Below are 20,500 nucleotides of genomic sequence, written 5' to 3'. Positions count from 1 at the left end.
CAGAACCTCGGGAGCCGGAGCCTGGAAAAAAAGTTATTCGAAATGCCTCCGGGCACGTACAATCCATTCATTCAGCAAATACCAATAATAGACACGTACGGCAAGAGCCGTGCGAGAGAGACAGCCTGCTGGGTTGTGCGAGCGAGACGGGCATAGATATGTATGCTGTGTGTGTGGCGGAGAAATGAAGGCATTTGAAAATGGCACAAAACACAAAAGTCAATGAATAAGCAGCCAGTGCAAGTAAAGCAAATTTGCTAAAGACAATGGGACTTTCAAGGAGGAGGGATGGGGAACCCCCTTTTATACACAGAGAGAAAAGCAGGTTATGTTTCATAAGCATTTTTTTATAGTTTTTCGATCATTTCCACTTTAGAGTACCTTGTTTGCTGAACATTTTATTGAAGCCCTTGAAATTTGGGAATTTTTAAGGTTATTTAATTTTATTTCAATCCCAATAAGTTTTTTGAAGAGTCCTTAAGATAAGCACCCTCTTTAAGTAAGAAAACTTTGTTTATAGAACATTTTGATCATTGCACTTAAGGCCTGACAGGAATAGGTGTGTAGTGTGGTTGTTTATAGTATAAATTGTAAGAATAAACATTTTTCTCTGTGTATTAAAAGGGATACTCAGAGGATAAGGGCAGGAAGTACGCCCAGGCATGGCACGATGCGACACACATGGCATAAGAAAACAATATGGCAAAACAATTTAGATAAGTTCAAACAACTGCCGTTCCCCTAAAGAACCCCCCCCCCCCCCCCCCCCCCCACTGTCCCACCGGAAAACGCCTTGGAATGAAAATGTTTTTCTTGGTTAGGAATGCTGGGCCTGCAGGGCTGAAACTAGGAGAAGTAAGTCCTCGCCATGTTATAATAATAGTTGCGTTGCCCCCTCCCATTTAACTTTCATCTTTTCCGCCGTGTGCTGCGATCGTTAATCACCGCCAGGGGGCGCCATAGGGGTTAAGGGGGTCCCCCCAAAAGTAGGGGGAAGTGCGTGCCATCCTGCAAGATCCCATCTTGGAACTCGTCCACGTCATCGTGGTCCTTGTGTATATTTGTCATGACATTGCAGTTTTAAGTTAAGTTGCTATGGAATTTTCATTTTCCTCGGCGAGTACCAAAAATATTTATGGCTGGCTGGTGGAGTGGGTGGGAAATTCGGAAGGAATCCCCCCACCCCCACCAATAAGGAAGTGTAAGAGGAAGCCCGCTGACAGACAAGCCCCAAGTAATTTGACCAAGTTCAAAGTAATGTTTTGAGTGCCGGCAATAAAAAATGAAATATTGAGATTAAGCTTAGCGGCCCTTTTTTAGTCGACGGCTGTTTTACCCTCTAAAAAAATAAGTCTAGCCACATTCCCCGGATTCTTTTTTTACGATTTCCCATGGCGTTTTTTATGTTTTCCTATCTGTTGCCATAAAAACAAAAGTAGTTCTCTTTTTGCGTCCCGCAAATACTTTTATTTTACGACCTAATTGGGTGATATGAGCTATGATCAAAGTTTCTGCGATTTTCCAGGGTATTATGGTGAGCACCGAAAAAAGGGGGAAAAGATGGGAAAATGCATTCATTCCTTAATGTGCGCCAACAGCTTGTCAAGTCTTTGTTTTTCTTGTTGCCCTTTTGTTGTCAGCTTAAGCTGATACCAACCCCAACCCCCCCCCCCGGGTGACCCCGCCCCCTTGTCGCCTCACTAAACCCATTAAAACGTCATAATCAACATAATCATAAAGATAATGCATAACAGAACAGAGGGGAGAATTTGTACGCTGGTCAGCCATTTTTTCCGTCTCCCTTGGCTTCCTTTCTCCCGCTTTCTTTCCCATTCTCCGCCATTCTACTCATGGCTTTCTCTCATTATTATTTCGCCAAGCTTGGCCACAAAAGGCGACTAAAGCCTGACCTTTGCTTAATTATGGTAATTAGCACACACACACACACACACAAAAAAAAAGCCCAAGTCGCGCCAAAGAGGCAAAACCAAACGGAATGGAACGGAACGGAAGGGGAACTGGGTGGCAATGGAACGGAAGGACGCTGGTCTCTTGGGAGCAAGCGAGACGAACGATAAGCATGCTAAATTACTGGTTCAGCACACTGAAAGAAAAAGGGGTTAGCCAGGAATTAAAGTAAGTTAAACGTCTTGATTTAATATTTACAGATTTAAAAATAATGATTTTGTTAAGTTTTTGTTTCTATAACTTAGCGATAAAAAAACCTATAAATTAAGGAATGAGTGTTTTGTATAGCTAAAGTCCTAAGCTATCCATTCCTAACATTAATCTGTTTTTTTTTATTTTACATACTTTTTTAAAAAATTTTTTTCTTTGGTTTTTAAATAGCCAAATGAAACAAAGTACATTTAAGCTTTGAATATTTTATTTTTTATATATTTCTTGTAAGTATTTATTTTATTGTAATATTGCGAATAAAATAAACCACCAGTAGCATTGACAATTGTAATGAACTAAAATATATTTCCAAATTCCTTCCCAAATTTCTTCCAGTACATCCGCAGGACTTGAAGCTGGAACAGCAGCTGCATCTCTGTCCCCTGGATGCGAATGTGGATGATGACGTTGACAACGACAAGGATGGAGCAAAGCTGCTGTCCTGATATAAATATTAAAACATAGAAGAGCCCAGCAGGGCAAAGGGTCGACTGGTTGGATAGTACGAAAAGTGAGCAGCCAAAAGCCGAAAGTGAATTGCTTCCGCGTTTTCATTCGCTTTAAGCGTTGCTGAAGTGCCGACCACGCCCCCCGAAAAAAAAAACTTGCAATAATATTATGCAATATTTGTTTCACTTTGTCCTGTCCGTGTTTCACTTTATTTTTTTATTATTTTTTGCCCTGCTGCTGCCGCTGCGTTTAATTTGCGCATTTCATTTAATTTGCCGTGAATTTGCGGGCCATTCATTTTGTGTTTGCTCTGGACCAAGGGGGCGGTGCACGAGGGTTAAGGCTGGGCCAGCTGGGGGTTAAGGGACCAAGGGGCCAAGGGCTCAGGGGAATCCCCGGCTAAGTGGGGACAACTTCCGCTGCTGTCAAGTTGAGGTGCGCCCTTTGTTGCGCAAATTATTACAGTCTGAAAGTCTGCAGTCTGCAGTTTTCATTTTGCACTGCAGTTTCGCCTTAAAAATTCCACTGCATACTTTCAGGGGCAAAGTTTTTCACAAAATTAGCTTGGAATACAAGGACCAAAGCGTAGACTAAGGATAATTGTAACATAAAAAGAACGTTATTTCTTTTGCAAAGCATAAGAACAGCACTTGGCCCTAATATTCCATTTCTTCTGAGAATTCTGGGAATTGAAGGTTTTTGTTTTCTAGCGAATGGAAATAGGTCTTTTCAGAAGTGCCTATTTTATATGGATAATTTCTTCAAGGAATGAAAAGGACGATCAAAGAAATAATAATAACTTAGGAAAGATCTAAAAATGGGAAACAATTAAAAATGTAATGGCCTTGAAACATATATCTTTTTATTGAATATAGAGCGTCTTCTAAGATTAATATACGTATGTATTTATTAAATGAAGCATGGCATTTGAAGTCTAAAGCGATATGTGCGCCTAGGAGGTCGTTTCTTTTTTTCTGCGGATGAACTCCCCCGAAAGGTCAAATGTCTGCGGCTGGCATCAATCTGGTATCAAATGCCGGATCGACTTCTTTGGCCTCATTAAAGCGCTTACCCTCGTTTACCCAAACACACAGATACTCGCACACACCCACACAGAGACACAGACACAGACACACACACACAGACAGATACTATAAAAAAAGACGAGACAAGGACTTGGGGCAGTCAGTAATGTGTAATTTATTGCCTCGCTCAAATTGAAACTAAGCGCCATTAAAAAACAATAAACTAAACATGTAATAAATTCAGACCAAACAAGCGCTCACCCATACATACATATGTACTTCTCCATATAGGCCATGTGTGTGTGTGTGTGTGTGGTAAATACCAAAAACACACATACTGAAACAGCAAAAAACTGTGCAAAATAAATTGACCAAATCTGTTGGATAAAAGGATTTGAAAGCAATTAATTGCCAGCGCATAGAAAACATCAAAGTATAAAACAACAAACAAAAATAATGGCAACAAGAGAACGAAATTGCACTTGCCAAATTACCAAAAAAAAAAAGGAAGCCCGAAATAGAAAAACTGTCAACACATTTTGGAAAACTTATGGTGGAAAAGTCCAACCCAAAGTAACAACTTTAAACATGTCATAACCTGATTGGTACCTGTAAAATACCATCTGACATAAACGTTTTTCAGTTTTCGATAGTTGGCATTTAAGTTCTGAACAAGTAACTGCTGTACATATGTTTAAACACCCCATAATGTATAAGAAACCTTAAGCATTACATGATTTTTTGTTTAGTTTTGGTGTTTTATTTCAGTGTTTGATGGAAAGTGTAATCATAATATCTTTGTATCATGGTAAAATTGTATAACATTGAATTAATATAATGTTAAATTGGTGAAATGGTATAATAATGTAAAGGTGTAATGCTATATGGTATTATGCATTATGTTTATTGTGACCTCGGTGAAAGTGTATTAGGGGCTTCTTATAGCTAAGCAGACGCCATTTAGTGGAACGCTTCCTTCCGATCATCCTTAACAGGTATTTTAGTTTGCTTTTACGGAAACCAGTTTTCTTGATCAAAGTCCCCATGCGCTGAAACTTGATTCCTTTATAGGAGCTCATCACCTTACGATAGTTAGAATTAAGGCGAAGCTAGATGCGAATATTTAATTTGATGGTACGGTAAGCAAAGCTATAGATGTATGGTATTTTAAAAAATACTTCAAACCCACCGGTTTGTTATTTTTAAATCTTGGGGAAAGACCCGACGTTTCGGCTATATAGGCCTGTAGATAATATTTGCTAATGCGCCATTTGCGACTCTTAATTTTGGCAATGCGCTTGAGGACCGTGCGCAAACAGTCTTTGGATAACTTGGTTCGTTCCCTCAGATCCCTGAGGGTTCTGTATTTGCGGCCCCCGAAGGCATTCCTAATAACTTGGTCGACGGAAACTGTTCGAGGTGGCTATAAAGAGCAATTATCACTAACGTCGTTAGTTTCGGCCTAATGGAACAGAATTTAATTTAATTTCAAGTTAAAAGTAGTGTTATTAACTTACTTGTGGTGGTCGCGCTGGATTTGGTGCTGTATTTTGAGGCAAATTGTTTAATCTATATCTGTTTGAGATTTCAAAATTAAGCGGACGGTGTTCTGGATAAATTGCTGGCGCATGCGTATAACCTCTGTTAAGATGGCCTTCATGTAGGGGCGGATCGTCAATATAGGGATAGGCCGATCGATAAGCCAAATCGTTGTCCATCGGAAGGTTCCGTTCAGGAGGCAGACGACCTCTCATCGGTGGGGCGGTGCGATAGGGGTGATAGGGCGGAGGAGGATCCCTCACGCGATAGACCCCCGGAGAGATTGGATAACGTCTTATCGGGTAATCCTCTGGATAGGATTGATTGAGTCTCTCATCATAGCGATTGAGCCTGTCGTCATAGCGATTGAGTCTCATCTGCTGCTCAATATAATATGAATCCCTGTAATACGCCTCATCCTCCTGATAAGCCTGAAGTCTTCTCATTTGTTGGGCTCTCTGATAAGCCTGAAGGTCATCTAAGTAGTTCGTTGGATAATTAGAATGGTTTGGCATCGAATAGGGCGAATCATTGCTCTGAGCCCTTCCTATTGGATGGTCAGTGGAATAATAACTGTTCCTTCTAGGAGGAATTGGTCTAAAGGAATCAGATCTTCTGCCCGGATTCGGTTGTGTGGAATCATAACCTTTAGGCGGATTCGCTTCAGTGGTATCAGAATTAGAACTTTCAACCGGATTTGCTTGAATGGAATTAGAACTTCGAATCGGATTCTCCGCTTCGGAGATCTCAGTTGTTATCGGTGGTGTCTGTAAAGTGAAAAAGGGAACATTTTAGTAAGGAGAGCATTAAAAACCCATCGAGTTAGCATCTTACATTTGATCCTCCTCGCAGCTTTGGAATTTTATACTGAATAAACGTATTTGGTTTTTGGACGTTATTTTGTGCACCAGCTTCAGACGTACTGGGTGTATTATCGTACTCAGTACTCGCTTTAGTATCTGTTTCGGTAACTTTTGAAGTACTTGGTTTCATATCAGGCTTGGTAGCTTTAGAAGTACCTGGTTTCATATCAGGTTCAGGAATGTGTGTTTTAACATTTGGTTCATTAGTTGTTTTTCGGACCTTTTGTTTTACTGGTTCAATCATTACCGAAGAACGACGCCTTGCTGCTGGTGTTCTCTTGTTAAGGGGCTTCAGATCTGCCTCCGATATTTTCTGATCAACGGACTTTTTAGAAGTAGGGGGTTTGATCTCCGGCTCAAAAGTTGAGGCCTTGGGTTTTGCTAATGCATCAATTAGTATCGATCCTCTTCGCTTAGAAATAGCCATTTTACGATTGGAGGTATTCAAATTTGGTTCTGTCTCCGAAGCGACTGGTTTTGGGGGCCTTGAAATCGCTGGCAAAGACATCCTTCGCTGTGACAAAGGTGTAGGAATACAGAATTTAATTTCCGATTCAGAGGGCTTGGGTTTCGAAAGATTCACATCAGTACAGGATTTTAAATCTGGTTTGATTGACTTGGACTCTTCACTGGGCTTCAGAAGTGATTTTTGTGCCTCAGATTTATTTTCTGTCGGGCTTGATGAAACATCTGGTAATTTACACTTTGCAAAGCTAACGCGTTTTAAAGAGTTTTCCTTTGCGTTTTCCATAACCTGGTCCTGCAATTTTGGATCTGAATTCTTCGGTGTACGAGTCCCCTTTAAAGACCCTGGCTTTTGCGAATCATTTTTTTGTTTTAGAGGCTTCTGTTTTTTCCCGTCACTGGGCTTCAGAAGAGATAATTGTGCCTCAGATTGCTTTTCTGTCGGGCTTGATAAAACATCTTGTAATTTACACGTTTCTAAAGCGTTTTCCTTTTCGTCTTGTTTAATCTGGTCCTGGAGCTTCGGATCTGAATTCTTCGGTGTCAGAGTGCCCTTTGAAGACTCTGGTTTTGGCTCATCAATTTTTTGTTTCCGAGACCTCGGCTTTTTCTCTTCCGTTTTAGGTTTCGGAGCCCTCGGTTTTTTCGGTTTCGGAGACTTTGGTTTTTTCGGTTCCTTTTTAGGTTTCGGAGACTTCGGTTGAGTCTCCATTTTCTTATTTTTCGTATACCTTCGTTTTGCTGGTGTGGAAGTTTTGGGACTGCAGGGTTTCGAATCTGTTTCAGGTATGTTTGAGTTACATGGCTTGATATCTAGTTCAGAAAGTTTGGTACTATATTGTTTCACTTCTGGTTGGGATATTTTAGGATGACACGGTTTCCCATCAGATCCATTTATTGAATTTGAGCTAATTGGTAGAGAATCCTTTGAGTGTTCCAGTTTTACAACAGGTGCAACGGACTTAGGTTCTTCAAAGGGTCTTTCGATAAGCACTTGTGCGTAGGATTGTTTTTTAGTCTGATTGGTCAAAATATTCATCAAATCACGTGTTGCTGGGGAACCCCCTTTCAAAGATTTTTCCTCCGGCTCTTGCACCATGTGTTCTTGGACAATTGGATCTTTATTTTCGGTTTCATTTGTATTTTTTGGAGCCGTCGGCTTTACCAGATTGTCCATCAGTTCCGAATCGCTGAGCTCTATAGGACTACAGAGATTCACGTAAGTCTCAAAAATATTGGTATCATAGGAGACAACATCTGGTTGATGGGTCGAAACGGATTTGCATTTAGTCTCGACTGGGTTGGGCTTTTTAAAGGGCTCTTGAATAGGTATTTGAGCATGCTCCTGAAAATTGCGATCTAAATATTCCGTTTTATCGATCAGTTTTTGAAGAGCCCGCTCAGCCATAGGTTCAAATTGAGTATATGGCCTAGAATTATTGGGATTTGAGGGTTCCACGTTAGACTCAAGCCGTTTTGGATTAAAGAAGCTATCATGTGGTGTATTGGTTGATTTCGACACTTTAAATTTACTGGAGAAATATCCTTTGATTGGCCTTGGAATTCTAGAGGGCCTTAAAATACGTTTTTTAGCTATGTTCTTAATGCTTTGGTCCACATATTTCATTTCATCACTCAGTTTTTGAGGCATCGATTTTTCCGGTTTGGGGACTTGTGCTAAAGGAGTATGGGGCGGTATATTGGGTCTTGAAATATTAGGACCGCAGGGTTTCACGTAAGATTCAAACCGCTTTGGATCATAGGAGCTAACATCTGGTTTATTAGTTGCTTTCGATACTTCAGAATTTCCGGCTACATTCCTAGTTTTGACTGGCCTTGGCATGTTAAGTGGCTTTTGAATATTTTCTTGAGTCTGCTGCGTAAAGGTTTGATTCACATATTGATTAGATTCAAACCGCTTTGGATCATAGGAGCTAACATCTGGTTTATTAGTTGCTTTCGATACTTCAGAATTTCCGGCTACATTCCTAGTTTTGACTGGCCTTGGCATGTTAAGTGGCTTTTGAATATATTCTTGAGTCTGCTGCGTAAATGTTTGATTCACATATTGATTAGATTCAAACCGCTTTGGATCATAGAAGTTAACATCTGGTTCATTGATTGCTACCGAAGCTTCAGATTGAAAAGATGTCACCTGAGTTGCGCTTTGTATGAGATTCCAATTAGTTACTTGAGCACCATTTTGTTCTGCTGAATTTTCGACTTGCATTTCCATAATCTGGAGTAGGAAGCATAGTTTGAAACAAAAGTATATATATGAGTATATATTTAAAAAGGGTCACGGAACACAAACATGAAAAGAAGACAAAAAAAATTAGAAAATAACATTTTATTGTTGTTTTTTTTACCTTATCGTCAAGTGAATGGTTTTAAACTAACTTTAAAATATAACGAAAGTTTACTATAAAAAATACTTTTTGTCCATATTATTAGGTAAAGTGCGGACTGCCCTAATATATATACATTACATAAAGAATATAATACTTACAAGATGCAGCTGTGTCATCGATACTCCAGTTTGCATTTGAGTTCTCTCCCTATCCCTGCCACCAGTGTATGGTTCATATAATGGAGGTGATGGAATCATATCTTCTTCTTGCTCCAAATCATCAAATGGTGGGCTGGGAATCGGCGATAACATCGTAAAGGTTTCGCTTCCCAGAGCTTTCAGAAGATCTTCAAATGCTAGTGAATTCGTGCAGGGAGTCCTCGGTGGCGATGGTGACTCCAAATTAGTTGGTTGACCCAAATCGGTATTTATTCCTGAGAAAGATTCCAGTGGTGGATCTGAACTCTGCACAGGCATCCTCGTTGGCGATGATGACTTCAAATTAATTGGTTGATCCAATCCGGTATTTATTTGTGAGGAAGATTTCAGTGGTGGATTCGATTTCTGCACGTGTGACATCGATGGCGATGGTGACTCCAAATTAGTAGGTTGATTCCAACCGGTATTTATTTGTGAGGAAGATTTTAGTGGTGGATGTAGATTTTGCACGTACGTCATCGGTGGCGGTGATGACTCCAAATTAGTTCGTTGACCCAAACCGATATAAATTTGTGAGGAAGATTGTAGTGGTGGATCCGGTTTCTGTAATTTTGGCTTTTTCTTCTTGAGTTTTTTTGAACATGATGAACAGGAAGATGCGGAACTAGAAGATCCTGAACTGGAAGATCCTGAACTGGAAGATCCCGAACTGGAAGATCCCGAACTGGAAGATCCCGAACTGGAAGATCCCGAACTGGAAGATCCCGAACTAGAAGATCCCGAACTGGATGATCCCGAACTGGATGATCCCGAAGAACTAGAAGACGATGAGGAGGACCTGGAAGACCCGCTAGATCCGGATGAAGAGCTTGATACAGATACAGGTCGGGATCTTGATATGAAGCGATCTTTTGGGTTCTCGTTCAGGGGCGTAATCGATTTTTCTAAAATCTAAAAAACCCAAAATGTTAATGTTACGTTATGGCCATGTTTAGTTTTAATATTTACTACTGGGTACAAATGTTACCAAAAGGTAGCACTTGATATTTGCTAACTAAAATTTAATAATATTGAGAGCCTTTAAAAATAGATGGAGTGCAAGAAAATAATCTTCCACACTTACAACTGTGTCAGCCATTGGATGTGATAACTCTGGGAAATCCAAATAATCTGGCGAATCTGACGGAAATCTTGGGGGGGTTTTTTTATTTAACACTGACATCAAATTTTTCATGGTCTTCCCCCGACTTGGAACCCTTGGAGTGGCTCTGTTATTAGCAGCAAATGGTTTGATCGGCGAGTTCTGGACTTTTTCCCAAGATTGCGGTGTCCTCTGTTCTGGACTGATGTACTGCCCAGCAACAGACATTCGAATCCTAATCGGAGACACAGTTTTTGATTCCATTAGCTCTTTCGTGGCGCTGTTTTCTATAGGTCTTGGAATGGATTCCATTGGCACCCCTATGGGAATGGGTTCCATTGGCATCCCAGTGGGTATGGGTTCCATTGGCGCTGGCGGTGGCATAAGCAGCCTGAGTGCCTCTTCCTCCTGTTGTTTTTTCAAAGACGCCTTAGTCTGTCGAGGCTTTCGAGGGGCCCTAGGCTTAGGTGGTGCCTTGGTTTTAGGTTCTGGTGGTACGGTTTCATCTGATCCTTCTGGTGGTATAACAGGAGCCTTTTTTCGCCTAGGGGCTCTTGGTTTGATCGTCTTGCCGATCGACCGTACAGTTGGAGTTGGAATATTAGGATCTATTGGAATTGTCGGTATTACGGGCGATACTTCAAAAGGCCCTACAGCTTCTGTTGGCCGATTTGCTTCTACAGTAGCCTCGGTATTAAAATCGAATTTCGATATATTTGCATTATTGGCTCTTTTAGTATAAGTTCGCTTTGGAGGTTTGGTTGCCGCAGAAGTGCTGGGCTGAGATGGGTCAGCAGGATCCGGATTTTGGCCTGGATTTGTATCTGAAGATGCCTTGGCCGCCTGTTTGGTTTTTCTCGGTTTTTTTGGAGGCCTGTTCGCCAACCTCTCTCTCTTGGCAGCCTCTCTCCTTAGCTGAGAAATACTGGGTTTAGCTGGAGCCGCCCAGTTCCTCTTAGCCGGCTCCTTTTTGGGCCTGGGATTTCTTGCCTTGACAAATTTCCCTCTGGTTGGCTTGGACGGAGCACTGATAGTCCTGGTATAACTTACCGAAATCGTATTAATACAATTTGGGTTGGTTGTATTAACAATTGTATTGAAACCATATTCGGTGTATGACTGAGCTTGCGATTCATTTGGATTGGCCGTAAATACTCCACTTCTCTGATATTCTTGGTTTCCTGAATCTGAATCACTTAAATAATCCCACCATTCACTTATTCCCCTCACTAGACTTTCGTCGTTCTCGGTGGGCATGGAATCCAGAAGCGGCAACATTTCTGAGGGCTGTGCAAAAAGATTAGGGATAATTAAACCCAGTTTACCAAAACGTGGAGACTTAATATTAGTTCGGTTAACTGTAAAACTTACATCTGGTAAACCGGAATCTTGCGATGCGGGAGGCTCTGGATTTTGATTTTCCTCCACTGTCACTGGTGATGGATCTGTCATTATATTCTGCAAAGCGAGCTCGTTGGATCTACTTTCTAATGGTGGGTCTCCGGATATAATATTGTAAGAGGGTTCCATCACCATCCTCTGCAAAGGGCGTTCTGCCATTATCTTCTGGAACACTTTTTCTTTGGATTCGGTTTCCAATGGTGGTTCCCCTGATATATTATTGTAAGAGGGATCCTCCACCATCCTCTGCAAAGGGCGCTCTGCCATTATGTTTTGGAATGCTTGCTCTTTCGATTTGGTTGGTGGTTCCCCTGATATATTATTGTAAGAAGGATCCTCCACCACCCTCTGCAAAGGGCTTTCTGCCATTATGTTTTGGAATGCTTGCTCTTTCGATTTGGTTGGTGGTTCCCCTGATATATTATTGTAAGAAGGATCCTCCACCACCCTCTGCAAAGGGCTTTCTGCCATTATGTTTTGGAATGCTTGCTCTTTCGATTTGGTTGGTGGTTCCCCTGATATATTATTGTAAGAAGGATCCTCCACCACCCTCTGCAAAGGGCTTTCTGCCATTATGTTTTGGAATGCTTGCTCTTTCGATTTGGTTGGTGGTTCCCCTGATATATTATTGTAAGAGGGATCCTCCACCATTATCTGCAAAGGGCGTTCTGCCAATATGTTTTGGAATGCTTGCTCTTTCGATTTGGTTGGTGGTTCCCCTGATATATTATTGTAAGAGGGATCCTCCACCATTATCTGCAAAGGGCGTTCTGCCAATATGTTTTGGAATGCTTGCTCTTTCGATTTGGTTGGTGGTTCCCCTGATATATTATTGTAAGAGGGATCCTCCACCATTATCTGCAAAGGGCGTTCCGCCAATATGTTTTGGAATGCTTGCTCTTTCGATTTGGTTGGTGGTTCCCCTGATATATTATTGTAAGAGGGATCCTCCACCATCCTCTGCAAAGGGCGTTCTGCCATTATGTTTTGAAATGCTTGCTCTTTCGATTTGGTTGGTGGTTCCCCTGATATATTATTGTAAGAGGGATCCTCCACCATTATCTGCAAAGGGCGTTCTGCCAATATGTTTTGGAATGCTTGCTCTTTCGATTTGGTTGGTGGTTCCCCTGATATATTATTGTAAGAGGGATCCTCCACCATTATCTGCAAAGGGCGTTCTGCCAATATGTTTTGGAATGCTTGCTCTTTCGATTTGGTTGGTGGTTCCCCTGATATATTATTGTAAGAGGGATCCTCCACCATTATCTGCAAAGGGCGTTCCGCCAATATGTTTTGGAATGCTTGCTCTTTCGATTTGGTTGGTGGTTCCCCTGATATATTATTGTAAGAGGGATCCTCCACCATCCTCTGCAAAGGGCGTTCTGCCATTATGTTTTGAAATGCTTGCTCTTTCGATTTGGTTGGTGGTTCCCCTGATATATTATTGTAAGAGGGATCCTCCACCATTATCTGCAAAGGGCGTTCTGCCAATATGTTTTGGAATGCTTGCTCTTTCGATTTGGTTGGTGGTTCCCCTGATATATTATTGTAAGAGGGATCCTCCACCATTATCTGCAAAGGGCGTTCTGCCAATATGTTTTGGAATGCTTGCTCTTTCGATTTGGTTGGTGGTTCCCCTGATATATTATTGTAAGAGGGATCCTCCACCATCCTCTGCAAAGGGCGTTCTGCCATTATGTTTTGAAATGCTTGCTCTTTCGATTTGGTTTCCCCTGATACTTTATTGGACGGAGGTTCCTGCACCATGCGCTGCGAAGGGCTTTCTGCTCTATAACTCTGGAAAGCGAGCTCTTCAGATCTTGTTTCCAAAGTTGGCTCCCCTGATGTTATCTTGTACGATGGTTCTTCCACCATCCTCTGCAAAGGGCGTTCTTCTTTAATATTCCGACGAGCGGCTTTCTTGGATCTTCTGTATAATGGTGCCTTCCCTGATATTATGTTAATCAAGGGTTTCTTCACCATTCGTTGAAAAGGGCGTTCTTCAGTTAAATTCTGGAAAGCGACGCCTTTGGATTTTGTTTCCAATGGTGGCTCCCCCGATATGATCGTCTCCAAAGGGCGTTCTGCCATTATGTCCTGGAGACCGATTCCTTTGGATTTGGTTTTCAATGATGGCTCCAACGATATTATCTCACACGAGGGTTCCTCCACCATTCTCTGCAAAGGGCGTTCTGCCATCATATTCTGTATAGCGAGTTCATTGGATCGTGTTTCCAATGATGGCTCCCCCGATATAATCTTGTAAGAGGGTACCTCTATGATCTTCTCCAAAGGGCGTTCTGCCATTGTGTTCTGGAGACCGATTCCTTTGGATTTGGTTTGCAATGATGGCTCCAACGATATTATCTCAGACGAGGGTTCCTCCACCATTCTCTGCAAAGGGCGATCAGCCATCATATTCTGAAAAGCTAGTTCCTTGGACCGTGTTTCCAATGATGGCTCCCCCGATATCATACTGTACGAGGGTTCCTCCACCATCATCTGCAAAGGCCGTTCTTCCACGTTGTTTTCCCACTGCATAACATTTGGGTTTTGTCCCTGGATCAGCTGCAAAGGGCGTTCTTCCACATTATTATTTTCCCACTGCATCACATTTTCGGCTTGGCCCTGGAGCAGCTGATTTGGGCGAATGGTTGTCCGGTTGTCATGAACCCCGATGGTGCTCCAATCAAAATCGCATTCCATCGTTTGCTCCTGTAATTGACTTGTTAACTTTTAGCAAAACATGTTATATTTAGGTAAATAAGTCTTACCTGCTCGCGATTCCTGGTTTCGGCATGTTCCGATACAAAGTCAATCAGCATAGAATCCTCGTTTCCAGACATGTTATTTGCTTGGTTTTCCCAAAGGCTAGAGCCGTAATTTTCAGCTGAATTGTTCACGAACGCGTTGTCAAATGAAAAGTCGAAGCCCACTTCGCTTGTACTAGAAAATGTAGCCTTTAAAGGAGAAAAATGTTGTAACACTGAGATATTGGACACATTTTTCAACACTTACTTCGTTTAAGTTGCTTTGGCCAAATGTAGGTATATCAAGCGGATGCTGTTTTAATTTAAAAAGGATGTTAATGAAATACAATTAAAAAGACATTTGTTTAAATTAGGAATAAATAAAATATTGAATTTTTGTAGCCTATAAAGAAGAAAAATGTTGTAACCATGAGGAACTGGACACATTTTAGAACACTTATTTGGTTAAAGTTACTTTAATTTAACCAGAAGGTTTACAAATTACTACTAAAAAAGCTGTTCATTTAAATGCGGAATAAATAAAATATTGCATTTAGGTAGCTTTTAAGAAAACAAATTTATGAACACTGAGAAACTGGAAAAATTTGTTTCCACTTATTTGGTTAAAGTTACTTTAGTCAAACGTAGGTCTATAAAGGGAAAAATATTTTAGTTTAACCAGCAGACTTACGAAATACAAGTAAGAATACTGTTTGTTAAAAGTCGGTAAAAATAAAATATTGCAATTAATATGGCCACATTGAGCGAATGGCAATTGGCTTGATAAATTGTGTATTGGAAAACGTGTAGTATCTGCTAACTTGCCTGGTTTTGTGCAGCCCTGGATGTAGAAGGCATCTCGTAGTCCATATGCTCACTCTTTATTAGCAGATTGTGATTGAAAGTATAAGTTTATCGGCTTAGGAGTTAATTATCCAACACTATTAAACTCACCTGGGAAAAGTAGTTCCGCGGAGTCTCGTTCACTTGGCTGTTCATGTCCCCCATTGTGCGGGGATTTTCTTGAACTTGCCATTGATTCTCGTCTGGGTTACTCATTCTTAAATTCAGTTATTTTTTCACAAATTTATTTGAATTGTATTTTATTCAGCTAAAATTCAAAGTTTCTTTGATCACTGAACTTGTACAACTGATACAATAGCTCTTCTTGTTTGACAACTCCCAGTTTGTATACATATAGGCTGCTTGGACCCAAAAGTTTTTTCGGGGAAATAAAGTTTAAGAAACCATTCTAAAGGGAAAAGTCTTAAGAAACCAAGTCTTAAGAAACTAACATTTAGTCATAATTTAGAAGTAATTGAAGTAATATGGTCAAGGCAGTGAATTTAGTAATTGCAGGTTAATCGGTCAGAAAGTTTGGACATCTTAGCTAAAGCTAAACTAGCGTGGTCCATAATTTATGAGATTTGTCCAAAGAATGTCAACGTTTTAGCTTAGGCATATATCCATAACTTGTCCAAATGTTCTGTCTATTAATACAAATTTCAACTGGGTGCAAATAATATGCTTAGGTAATTTATGTATGGCATAATTCCGATCGCCAGTTGCTGTTTGCCGGCCGAAACCGGGGTCCTTTCGATGGCCAGTGCTAAGGTGGCTCCTGTTTGCCATTTGCCTTCATACGCACCGCTGAGCATTGGCATTTGTTTGCCAGGTCCTCCTGGCCAGGACCTCCTCGTCTTGGCCCTCATCCTGCTCCTCATTCTCGTCCTCCTTCCAGCTGCAGTTACTGCTGTTGCTTTAGCAGCTCTTGTGGTTTATTATAACTGCATATATCATGCAAATATCCACACACAGAGGGGCTGTAACCAGCCCCCCAAATTCCCAGATCCCCGAGAACCCCCCGAGCAACCGAAAATCCAAACACAAACACAAACAGAAACAGAAACACTGGAGAGGGCAAAACCGGAGGTCCTTGTATCAGAGGATGTTTGGTTTCTGGGGTGTGGCTGGCTGGCTGGTTGGCTGGTCTTTTTTGAGGGCCGCAGTGACAGGTCCTTGCGCAAATTCGGTTTTTGCATGCTTAGCTCTCGCCTTCTTTTCCAACAGCCAACAGCTCTCTCGTTTACGAGAATTATTTTATAAATTTTCATAGTTTTCACTTTGATTAAAAGTGCGGTCATGGCTTCTGTGGCCTGGATTTCTGCTGTGTTGGCCAGCTCCATTACCATGCGGAAAATGGAAAAGCCGGCCGCAAAAGTGCACGCAACGGAAATCGAGTGAAGTCCTGCGACAGCGTCTTACGGAAAATCCTGCCCAGTTTTATCCAGTTAAAGGACATGTCCGGCATGATTTATGTTTTTTTTGTGTTTTTTTTTGGTTTGATTTCCAGCTCTAGTTGATTTAGAAATTAAAGCATTGAGTGTAAAATTAAATGAAATAATTTGGAAATATTCGTAGGTGAGCTCAAAAGAGCTCATCAAAAGTCGTGGAGTGCTTATTTCAGTATTGGATTAACTGGTAATGGCTATATTTCAATTTATTAAAAATTGGCAACTTCCTTTAGCTGCATTTCAACCATCTATTGTATTTATTCAAATTGTTCCACAAAACACATGATTAATGGCCATATGAAACGACTTTTGAGTTGGTCAATACCTCAATACGAAACGTTTGCCAATTTGTGGCAAAGTCCACAATTGATTTAGCTGAGCAAGGTCATCAATATCAGTTGCTTTACGCCCATTTTGGACGGGTCAACAAATTTCGGACCCAGATTGATTTATATGCCCGACAGATTTGCGCTCAGTGTAGCCGCACACTTTGGATTAGCCAAGTATTCATTGCATTATTGGCATTAATTGCTCAGGCAGCAAAAACCGCACCATCTCTCCTTCAAGAGTATTTCATTTTTGTTTCAATATTTGACAAATGCATTTATAATTGCAGGCCGCAGATAAAATCCGATGTGCCATCTTCATCGTCTTCCGAGCAATTTGTAATTGCTAATTTATGGCATTTCCTTGTTGTCTTAACGAGCTTAGTGCCTCTCTTCGGTCACCGACAAATTCTAAACTGCATTGGAATGTTGAGGCTTGCCAAAAATTATCAACTACACAATTATTTCCAAAGCCAATTGTCATTTACAGTGACAAAAAAGTTCAAAAAACTCGGTCTTAGCTGTACGCCTTGGAAAGAAAAATCGTTTTTTTGACTAAAAAATGAATCTCGTATTTTTGAGCAAAATCGAAATACCATTTTTTCGCCCTAAAAATTCTGTTTTTTGGCTGCTATAAAGAAAATAAACGTCAGATCAAGGAATGTCATACCTCGTTGAGCTCGTTACAAAAAATGAGAAAATTGGTAAAAAAAATTTATTTTCCTTAAAGTGATAGGGATCGATAGCAATTAAAGCAAGCTGCTCAAAACTGTCGGTCTTTTAGCTGTACGCCTTGATTTGGCTAAATTACGACTAAAAAACCACTAAAAAACGAGTATTTTTGGCCAAAATCTGAATTCCAAAAAAAAACGAGCTACCCCCTTACAAAAAATGAAAAATTTTGTCGAAAAATAAAATTTCCTTAAAGTGATAGGGATCGATTGCAATTGAAGCAAGCTGCTCAAAACTGTCGGTCTTTTAGCTGTACGCCTTGATTTGGCTAAATTACGACTAAAAAACCACTAAAAAATGAGTATTTTTGGCCAAAGTCTGAATTCCAAAAAAAAACGAGCTACCTCTTACAAAAAATGAAAAATTTTGTCGAAAAATAAAATTTTCTTAAAGTGATAGGGATCGATTGCAATTGAAGCAAGCTGCTCAAAACTGTCGGTCTTTTAGCTGTACTCCTTGATTTGGCTAAACTACGACTGAAAAACCACTAAAAAATGAGTATTTTTGGCCAAAATCTGAATTCCAAAAATAATCGAGCTACCCCCTTACAAAAAATGAAAAATTTTTTCAAAAAATAAATCGTCCTTAAAGTGATAGGGATCGATAGCAATTGAAGCAAGCTGCTCAAAACTGTCGGTCTTTTAGCTGTACTCCTTGATTTGGCTAAACTACGACTGAAAAACCACTAAAAAATGAGTATTTTTGGCCAAAATCTGAATTCCAAAAAAAAACGAGCTACCCCCTTACAAAAAATGAAAAATTTTGTCAAAAAATAAATCTTCCTTAAAGTGATAGGGATCGATTGCAATTGAAGCAAGCTGCTCAAAACTGTCGGTCTTTTAGCTGTACTCCTTGATTTGGCTAATCTACGACTAAAAAACCACTAAAAAATGAGTATTTTTGGCCAAAATCTGAATTCCAAAAAAAAACGAGCTACCCCCTTACAAAAAATGAAAAATTTTGTCAAAAAATAAATCTTCCTTAAAGTGATAGGGATCGATTGCAATTGAAGCAAGCTGCTCAAAACTGTCGGTCTTTTAGCTGTACTCCTTGATTTGGATAAACTACGACTAAAAAACCACTAAAAAATGAGTATTTTTGGCCAAAATCTGAATTCCAAAAAAGAACGAGCTATCCCCTTACAAAAAATGAAAAATTTTGTCAAAAAATAAATTTTCCTTAAAGTGATAGGGATCGATTGCAATTGAAGCAAGCTGCTCAAAACTGTCGGTCTTTTAGCTGTACTCCTTGATTTGGCTAATCTACGACTAAAAAACCACTAAAAAATGAGTATTTTTGGCCAAAATCTGAATTCCAAAAATAAACGAGCTACCCCCTTACAAAAAATGAAAAATTTTTTCAAAAAATAAATCTTCCTTAAAGTGATAGGGATCGATTGCAATTGAAGCAAGCTGCTCAAAACTGTCGGTCCTTAAGCTGTACGCCTTGATTTGGATAAACTACGACTGAAAAACCTCTAAAAAATGAGTATTTTTGACCAAAATCTGAATTCCAAAAATAAACGACCTACCCCCTTACAAAAAATGAAAAATTTTGTCAAAAAATAAATCTTCTTTAAAGTTATAGGGATCGATAGCAATTGAAGCAAGCTGCTCAAAACTGTCGGTCTTTTAGCTGTACTCCTTGATTTGGCTAAACTACGACTAAAAAACCACTAAAAAATGAGTATTTTTGGCCAAAATCTGAATTCCAAAAATAAACGAGCTACCCCTTACAAAAAATGAAAAATTTTGTCAAAAAATAAATTTTCCTTAAAGTGATAGGGATCGATTGCAATTGAAGCAAGCTGCTCAAAACTGTCGGTCCTTTAGCTGTACGCCTTGATTTGGATAAACTACGACTGAAAAACCTCTAAAAAATGAGTATTTTTGACCAAAATCTGAATTCCAAAAAAAAACGAGTTACCCCCTTACAAAAAATGAAAAATTTTGTCAAAAAATAAATCTTCCTTAAAGTGATAGGGATCGATAGCAATTGAAGCAAGCTGCTCAAAACTGTCGGTCTTTTAGCTGTACTCCTTGATTTGGCTAAACTACGACTGAAAAACCACTAAAAAATGAGTATTTTTGGCCAAAATCTGAATTCCAAAAAAAAACGAGCTACCCCCTTACAAAAAATGAAAAATTTTGTCAAAAAATAAATCTTCCTTAAAGTGATAGGGATCGATTGCAATTGAAGCAAGCTGCTCAAAACTGTCGGTCTTTTAGCTGTACTCCTTGATTTGGCTAATCTACGACTAAAAAACCACTAAAAAATGAGTATTTTTGGCCAAAATCTGAATTCCAAAAAAAAACGAGCTACCCCCTTACAAAAAATGAAAAATTTTGTCAAAAAATAAATCTTCCTTAAAGTGATAGGGATCGATTGCAATTGAAGCAAGCTGCTCAAAACTGTCGGTCTTTTAGCTGTACTCCTTGATTTGGATAAACTACGACTAAAAAACCACTAAAAAATGAGTATTTTTGGCCAAAATCTGAATTCCAAAAAAAAACGAGCTACCCCCTTACAAAAAATGAAAAATTTTGTCAAAAAATAAATTTTCCTTAAAGTGATAGGGATCGATTGCAATTGAAGCAAGCTGCTCAAAACTGTCGGTCTTTTAGCTGTACTCCTTGATTTGGCTAATCTACGACTAAAAAACCACTAAAAAATGAGTATTTTTGGCCAAAATCTGAATTCCAAAAATAAACGAGCTACCCCCTTACAAAAAATGAAAAATTTTTTCAAAAAATAAATCTTCCTTAAAGTGATAGGGATCGATTGCAATTGAAGCAAGCTGCTCAAAACTGTCGGTCCTTAAGCTGTA

At 39.9% G+C, this 20,500-nt stretch overlaps 1 protein-coding gene across 1 annotated transcript; it reads right to left on the bottom strand.

The window, feature by feature from the left end:
* Positions 1-4,437: 4,437 nt before the first annotated feature.
* LOC108016565 (serine/arginine repetitive matrix protein 2) lies at positions 4,438-14,497 on the bottom strand. The gene is made up of 7 exons (XM_065868024.2): positions 14,346-14,497; positions 11,542-14,286; positions 10,153-11,457; positions 9,030-9,980; positions 6,027-8,759; positions 5,171-5,959; positions 4,438-5,115 (listed from the first exon to the last, which is right to left on the bottom strand). Exons 1-7 carry the CDS (start codon positions 14,415-14,417, stop codon positions 5,077-5,079), a joined length of 8,634 nt encoding a protein of 2,877 aa, XP_065724096.2. The 5' UTR covers positions 14,418-14,497; the 3' UTR covers positions 4,438-5,076.
* Positions 14,498-20,500: the final 6,003 nt, after the last annotated feature.

The sequence above is a fragment of the Drosophila suzukii genome, chromosome X, assembly GCF_043229965.1.
Source record: "Drosophila suzukii chromosome X, CBGP_Dsuzu_IsoJpt1.0, whole genome shotgun sequence".
Lineage (NCBI taxonomy): Eukaryota > Metazoa > Arthropoda > Insecta > Diptera > Drosophilidae > Drosophila > Drosophila suzukii.
This window is presented reverse-complemented; position numbering and strand designations above follow the sequence as displayed.

Bases quoted from the DNA above. Each gene is read 5' to 3' on its own strand.
- LOC108016565 (XM_065868024.2), bottom strand. From the start codon at position 14,417: ATGTCTGGAAACGAGGATTCTATGCTGATTGACTTTGTATCGGAACAT. The intron at 11,458-11,541 runs GTAAGTTTTACA...CTTTTTGCACAG, and splicing joins AAGATTCCGGTTTACCAGAT to CCCTCAGAAATGTTGCCGCT. The intron at 5,960-6,026 runs GTAAGATGCTAA...TTCACTTTACAG, and splicing joins AGCTGCGAGGAGGATCAAAT to ACACCACCGATAACAACTGA.